The following is a 7985-nucleotide window of genomic DNA, read 5'->3' on the forward strand; positions in this document are numbered from 1 at the left end:
CAGGTTGGAGGGGGTAGTGTATGTGGCCTTGAGATTACCGCACCTCTAAACTGGAATGTGGCTTTCCTTTTTCCCCTTTAAATTTTTTCTTTTTTTGTTCAGCGTGGATCTTCCAGCTGCCAAGCCCTTCAGCAGGGACCAGGCATTGGATTCCAGTGGCGGATACTGAGGTCCTCAGACCCAGAGGCGCTCCGGGCGCTTCAGCGGTGGGGGGCGGGGCCGAAGGGCCGGGGCGGGAGGGGGCGGTGCTGAAAGCGGACAGGGGCGGGGCCTTGTGCGTTCCGCGCGGCCATTGGCGGCGCTGCGTGAGCGCGTTCGGCCCCTCGCGGGCGGGCGCAGCCGCGGCGCGTTCTGCGAAGCGCGGCAGGTGCGTGGCCGGCCTCCCTCTTGTCAGCAGCTCGCTCGCCGCCCGAATCCTCGGAATCCCAGCGCGGCCGGGCCGAGGAGCTGGCATGGCCTGAACGCCCGCGGCGACGGCGGCAGCGGCCACAGCAGCATGGGAAACCAGGACGCGAAGCCGAAGAGGAGTGCGGGCGATGCCCCGCACGGAGGCGGCGGCGGCGGCAGCGAGGACGCCGCCGGGCTCCGCGAGGCCGAGGGCACAAAGAAGGCGGGCGGGGGCAAGAAGGCGCCGGGCCGGCACGGCAAGGGGGGCGGCGGTGGGGAGCCGGGCAGGAAGAAGAGCCGGTCGGATCCCAGGGCCTCGGTCTTTTCCAACCTGCGCATTCGGAAGACCCTGTCCAAGGGCAGAGGTGCTGGCGGCTCCCGTGAGGATGTGCTGGACCCCCAGGCCCTGCAGGCCGGCGAGCTGGACAGCGCCCACTCCCTGGTCACCAAAATCCCGGACCTCAGCCTCTCGGCCGACGAGACGGGCCTGTCCGATACGGAGTGTGCCGACCCTTCCGAGGTGACGCGCCCCCGGCGTCCTGGCTCCGCCGGGGTCGGGAGCCCGGCGGTGGCCGAGGATTCGGAGACTGCGGCGGGGGTGCAGGATGGACAAAGGACCAGCTCGGGCTCAGACACAGACCTCTACAGCTTTCACTCGGCCGCGGAGCAGGAGGACTTGCTCTCGGACATCGAGCAGGCGATCCGTCTCCAGCAGATGCGGCAGCAGCAGCAGCCCCCGAGGCCCGAGTCGCCCCCGGCGTCGCCCCCCTCCCCCGCCCACCCTTCCGGGGCCCTGCCGGGCCTGGACCGACCCCCGCCGGGCCCAGGCGCCGAGGCGGCGCCGTCCGCGCGCCCCGACCGGGCCCCGGCTGCAGACCGGCCCGCGGCCGCCGCCTTGCCGTCTCCCGGGTCGGCTCCCGGGGAGCGAGGGGCCGCGGACACGGACGAGGAAGGCGAGGAGGACGCTTTCGAGGACGCGCCCAGAGGCTCTCCGGGGGCGGAGTGGGGCCCGGCGGCGGGAGAGGCCCCGCGCAGGCCGGGGGCGACGCGCGAGGAGGGCGCGCCGAGGCCCAGCGTCCCCGCGGCCGCCTCCCCGCGCCGCAGCCCGGCGCGCAGCCCGCGCTGTTCCCGGGCCCGCCCGCTCCTGGCGCCCTGCTACGTCAGGACCACCACCCGGCAGCTCAGCTCGCCCGGGCCCTCCCCGGCCCCGTCCCCCAGCCAGAGCCCCCGGGTCCAGAGACGGCCGGAGTCCTCCCTGGACTGGGGGTCCGGAGCCGCCGCGGCCCCCGCCGCCGCTGCCGCCGCCGCGGTCAGGAAGCCCCGCGCGGGCCGCAGCCGCTCGGCCGACTGGACCGCGGAGCTGGGCCGAGCGCCCGGGGCGGGGGTCTCGGCGCACCTGGCGCAGCGCGGGGCGGGCGGTCTTCAGGATGTGTTCGCAGGTGAGCGCCGGACTCGGGGCCCAGGGCGCCTGCCCCTCGGAGACGTTTCCGTTTGTACACAGGGTCTTAAAGGGAGCAGCTTAGGCGCCTCTGTCCTCAGGCATCTGGAGCAAGGGCCGCTCTGTCCACTTCTCCAAAATATCCCGGGTCACGCCAGGCAGATCGGCTCCTTTTTTGGCACCGTTTGCAAAGCCATCATTCTCTTTCCTTCCTCCTCCCACAGCATTAAAAATAACGAGATTGTTCACGGTCCTCTGACACATCATCTATTCTAGGACTGCTCTGAGGTACACGCCCATGTGCACGCATGTGACACGTAGTTTCTCTCTCAGCGATCGGCGTGGACGCCGTAGTGAACTTAGGTGGTCACTCCCGGTTGCTGACGCAACCAAATCTGATGCATACTTTCAGGAAATTAATGCATAGTGATCTAGAATATTAGGCATCATTTACATTTGGTTTCATGGCCCAGCCTAAACACGGTGATGGTGAGCAGGCCAAAAGCACCCGGGATGCTACTACTGGTACCTTTCCAGCGTCCGTATGGACTTGGCAAAGCCGGCTGAACGGTCGGCTCACGGCGGAAAATGTGGAGCAGTGCGATGAGTTTATCCTTGCGTAGGTCCCACGCCTTTCCTTACGTGCCCGCTGGTAGAGTGTCAGCTTGTTTCATGTTTACTAACTTCTCTTAATTTTTAAATGAAATAATTGAGTGTAAGAATTTAAGGAGCAGGGGAAAATGAGAATTCATGCAAGTCCCGGTAGGTAGTGATAAGTATTTGAATGATTAAAAATTTCAAATGTAATTTGAAAAGCTTAAAATCTTAGGTTCTGTGGCTTTAATAAATAGGGTATCTATGAAACAGTAGATGATATTTCTCCAGAGCATGGATGCTTGTTAGTTAGCTAAATGCTGTTCATGTTTGGTACTTACTTGTATTTGACCACATTTTAAATTTCATCCATGGGCTATCTTTTATTTTACGTTTATAGATTCTTACACTTCAGAGTAGCCTCTTTGATTCATTTTACATGCTTGCTGTCCCTCTTTTACTTCTCCCTTCCCGATATCGTGTAGGTTAAGTTAAAGGAATATTTATAGTCTAATATCCGTTCGATAAATTGTAAATAAAACAAAACAAAACAAGAAACATAAAAACGTTCAAAAGACTGATTTTGAAGGAAGAGGATCGGAAAGTTCTTTAGTTAACTTTTGTGAATTTAATGTTGTTAAGAAATTCAGTATTTCCTCCTTATCTAGGTAACACTCATATATTATTTTTCTAGAAATGAAAATGTCACCAAAATTAAGATGATCATTCATTAATATTAATGGTTGTTCTGCTTTAGAATTTCAAATATATTCATTTCCTTCATTTAACAAATACATATATCTATGTATACGGGGCAGCCATGTTATGCCAGGCAGTGTGTTAGATGCTAGGTGATGTAAAGATCATTAAATCATGTCTCTGCCTTTCCAAGTCTCACTGACAAGTGCACATAGAGATGTAGTACTCTGGGTGCATCAAGTGTGCAGTGACTTACCTCCTGGCAAGGGATGAGGAGACAGGAATTCATAGGAGGATTGGTCAGAGTCCTGAAGATCGTAGGACCCTAAATAGGTTGAAGTTTTGTTTCCATTAAGGAAAAAAAAAAAAGGGTATTCTTGGAGCTAGCATTTCATTTAAATTTGCCATGTATTTCCAAACTTGAAATTTGGGACTCTTACAGGATTCCTGTTCAAGAGGTACCTGGGTTTTTTGTTGACATCTCCAAGCAGGATTTTTTACTGTGCAGAGTTAGTTGCTTTAATATGGGCATCACCCACTTTATTTATTTATTTATATATATATTTTTATTAAAGTACAGCCCATTTTCAATGTTATGTTAATTTCTGCTGTACAGCAATGTGACTCAGTTATATACATATATACATTCTTTATTTTTAATATTATTTTCCATTATGGCTTATCACAGGATATTGAATAGAGCTCCCTGTGCTATACAGTAGGACCTTGTTATTTATCCATTTTATTTGTGATAGCTTACATCTGCTAACCCAAACCTCCCGCTCCATCCCTCCCCCAACACCCTCCCCCATGGCAACCAGAGAACCATGTTCTCTGTGTCTGTGAGTCTTTCTGTTTTGTAGATAAGTTCATTTGTGTCATATTTTAGATTCCACACATAAGTGATACATATGAGGCATCCCCTACTTTATATGTGATGCTTGGATATAGTTGGTCAGTGACCAGTGGATATTTGTGTTGCAGTTTCTATATATTTATCTCACTCACTTTCTTAAAAAAAAAAAAAAGGTAGGTTTAACCAAATCTTGTAACTGGTGGGCAAATGGAGGTAAACAAAGAGATGAAAGTTTTCCAAGGTCACACTGTGATTCATTCAGAGGCTGAGCCAAAAATAGGAGCTGAGTCTACTGATTTGAGTCTGACTGTTCTTGCTTATTCCTCATTTTTGGGTGTTCAACACTGTAAGACTTCATATGGAGTAAAAACTTTGAAAAATATTATAGAATTTAAGGCCTTCACTTAGGAGATTTCCAAGTTTCTGTTATTAATAAGGTGAATTCCTTTCATTGTTGAACGTGTGGCCTTCTTGGGCTGGATGCAGGGTGATTGATTGTCAGAGCGAAGCAGGTTTTCTCCAGACATCTCTCATGGAAGCTTTCCTGCGGTGGTCGAGTGAATCCAGGGTGACACAGGCCTCTGTTCCTCAGCTGTTGTCTGTTTCCTTGTCATTTGGCTTTACATTTGGTTCTTTACCATCCTCTCCTATTTTATGGGTGTCTTGGAAATTACTAGAGCCCTGGGGAACCCTAGCATTGTCCTCAGGGAAGTTGTTTTCTGGCCTTAATTTGCATGTCTTTGGATCAATTAATTGCCAGCTGCCTTTGAAGCAGGTGATAGTTATATCTCTAAGCTTCCATGGACAGCTTTTATTTTTTTTTATTTATTTATTTTTTTGCGATACACGGGCCTCTCACTGTTGTGGCCTCTCCCGTTGCAGAGCACAGGCTCCGGATGTGCAGGCCCAGTGCCCATGGCTCACAGGCCCAGCCGCTCCGCAGCATGTGGGATCTTCCCGGACCAGGGCGCGAACCCGTGTCACCTGCATCGGCAGGCGAACTCTCAACCACTGCGCCACCAGGGAAGCCCGACAGCTTTTATTTTTAAACCATAGAATGAGGGTTGTCAGCTCTGCAGGAAGGAACAGATGTTTTTTGCTTTTTACTGCCTTCCGAATGTAGGGAGAAAATTGGAGTGAAAAGAGATCTCCATGGCACGTGTTTGTGTTTCTTTGGCAGATATAATAACATTTACCAATAATGGGGACCAAGACCTTATCTTGTTTTAGCTGTTAAGGAGCTGATGATATTTTAGGCCACTGCACTGAAATTTCACAGTTCATTTGCTTGAAAAAACATCTTTTTCAGTGTTTAGTGCAAAAATTGCTATGAAATTTAAGAGATTTCTTTGCATATGCTTTCCTTACAGCACAAGCTTGTGAATAGAATTTTGCAGTTAATTAAAGTGTAGACATGTGAAATGTTAAATTTGTGATGCTGAATCACTTTTGATAGAGGTCTTTCCAAAGTCAATTATGTGCTTATCCTTCTTTTTCTTAAACACGTGGCCTAAATGGTTCATCTCTTTTAACTGGCTTAATGTCATCTTTAGACCCATCATGGTTGCATCCCGTGAAAACACTGCTGTTGCCCTCAACTGCTGTTGAAGTGTAATAGGCTGGTGACTCCAGTTGGCTGTTGCTGAGGTTTTGTATCTGTGTGGTTTTCTTGACTTTTTCCTTCCCGTCAGCTATTGATTCTTAGAGCTGTCTTTGGTCTCTTCTCCACCCCCCCCATTACTTCTAATTTGATTTTTGTGATCAGTTTGTTATTGGTTTATGAATCCTGTGATTATGATGTTAGCTATATTTATTGCACTTCTGCTAAATGCCAGGCTCTGTGTTGGTGCATTACATAATTATCTCAAATCCTTACGGTAGTCTTGAAGTCTAGCTGTTTATCTTCGTTTTCCCAGTGAGTGAACCATGGTCAGGCAGGTAAAGTAACTTTCCTCGGTATTAAGTAGCCAATGGCCCATCTAGGATCTGTACTTAGAAAACCAAATCTGTTGTTAATGTGAATAAAATAAAATGAAGTGTGTCGGTGAGCTTTTGGAGCACTAGCTAGTCAATAAAGGGCGTGGGCTTTAAAATTTGGATTGCATGACTCTCATTTTGGCTTTTCTAAAGGTTATCTTGATTTTTATATCAAAATAGAAAGAAGACCCTCTCTAGGAGTGCAGACTTTCTCATGCTGTTTGTGAAGTTATTAGACTGTGAACTTTTTAGAGCCTGGAGCAGTCTTATATCCAGCAGTAGCATCTGACAGAGTGTAGACGTCCAGTTATTGACCAATAAATGAGTGAGGGTCAGAAATCACCCCTGTTGTGTGTAATGCATCAGTGTTACTATGACAGGAAAGGGGATTACAAGAATGCCATCTTTCCCCTATATCTTGCGTTACTGGGCTTCCTGTATTTGAATCAGATTTGGCAGCATAAGCTGGGACTGGTAGCACTGTTCTCAAATCATTTTAGTTTGGTCTGAAACATCCTTTCTCATGGTTCCTTTAAGGCTGTGGTTTGGATTGAAGTCATTTACCCCACTGGCCTGGCTTTTCATGCATTTAGGCATTTGGATACAAGCCATGTGTATATGAACTTGAGCAGGTGCATTTAGAGCAGTGTTTCCTTCTGATTCCATTAAAAAGGTGCTGAGCACACACCTTGGGTGATGCAACAGTGGTTCCTCTAACTACTGGTATTCCAGATATATCTGCATCCTAGCTGGCTCTTCAGTTAGGTGACTCTTAAGTAATTTTTTCTCATATGTATGAAGGTGGAGGAATCATTTCAAGTTAATAATATTACGATTAAATAGTGTATGTAAAGCCCCTACAACTCTGCCTGGTACATAGAAGGCACATAGTTGGTGCTATTTACTTGTCTGTCCTGGTTTATTGCCTTAATGGGCTACATTGTTCAAAGTGGTCCAAACCAAATTTGTCACATCAAAACAAAACAACTCTGAAATTGTGTATCAACACTGGGAAGGATGTAATCTGATACTTGTTGAAAATTAATATTTCTAGTCAATGGGGTTTTTTTTGGCAAATTGTTTATAGATCAGTTTTTTTCTTTTCTTGCATTTTCTATGATTGTAAGCCTTTTTGTCACTTTATCAGAAATTGTAGTTTTCTTGGGGGTTTGGACAAGGAAAGCATATGGTGGAGGATGACTGTGTGATTAGGGGGAGGTGGTGGTGTTTAAAGGGGGGTGGGTAGAGGAGGCGCAGTATTTACCCGCCTGGCTTTGCAGCCTCACCTCCCATGGTTTCCTTCAGAAACTCTCTACTTTAGTCAAGTTAATCTGCTTACTGTTCTCTGAACAGTCATTTCATTCCCCTGACTTTGTGCCTTTGTCTAACAGTTTTCACTCTCCTGTAACACAATTTGTCTCTCTTGACTTAGGATCTGAAAAGGCTGATTGAATTCCCATTTCCTCTTTGGTATCTTTCCCAGCTGGGCCTGACTGGTGGTCGTCTCTGCATCTCTGTGCTTACTGTCTATATCATATCATGTATACTTCTTGGATTTGGGGATTCTTTAGGTCTTCCTTCTCACTTCCTTCTGCTTTTCCTTTCTCCTTGCCTGCTCACCTGATTCTGTCCATTCGTCACCCACTCCTGTCTATCCTCTGCGAGTACCTACTCCGCGCCCTCTGTGTGCCAGCCAGTCAGGTGTACATTGAGCACACTGAGGCCTTTATGAAGCTCGTTTACCATTTTCTTCAAACAGGGGAGTTGATTATCTATTGTAACTAAAACTAGTTGAATTAATTTGGAAAGTTACTAACATTTTTGGGTGGTGGAAATTAATTATTTTCATTGAGGTATGATTGACTCAGTGGTGAAGGTAGAATGATACTTTGGTAGAATTTGTGTTGAGAGAACATCTATTCTGATTTTTGTGGATTGATTTTAACATAGCAATGATAATGCAGTAACTCTAAGCTTCCAAATATAAATTTTGTTGGTAATGAAAGAAGAGGAAAATATTCCCTTCATTCCTGC

At 48.1% G+C, this 7985-nt stretch overlaps 1 protein-coding gene across 1 annotated transcript in view; it reads left to right on the plus strand.

Moving 5' to 3' along the window:
* The first annotated feature begins 496 nt into the window (after window positions 1-496).
* Window positions 497-7985, plus strand: part of FMN2 (formin 2) — a 312599-nt gene continuing 305110 nt past the window's right edge. Inside the window, exons 1-2 of the mRNA XM_007471613.1 lie at window positions 497-1805; window positions 4747-4755. Of these exons, the coding sequence (XP_007471675.1) occupies window positions 497-1805; window positions 4747-4755 (1318 nt within the window). The remainder of the gene's footprint in view (window positions 1806-4746; window positions 4756-7985) is intronic.

This window comes from Lipotes vexillifer, unplaced genomic scaffold (genome assembly GCF_000442215.2).
Source record: "Lipotes vexillifer unplaced genomic scaffold, Lipotes_vexillifer_v1.1 scaffold733, whole genome shotgun sequence".
Classification (NCBI taxonomy): Eukaryota; Metazoa; Chordata; class Mammalia; order Artiodactyla; family Lipotidae; genus Lipotes; species Lipotes vexillifer.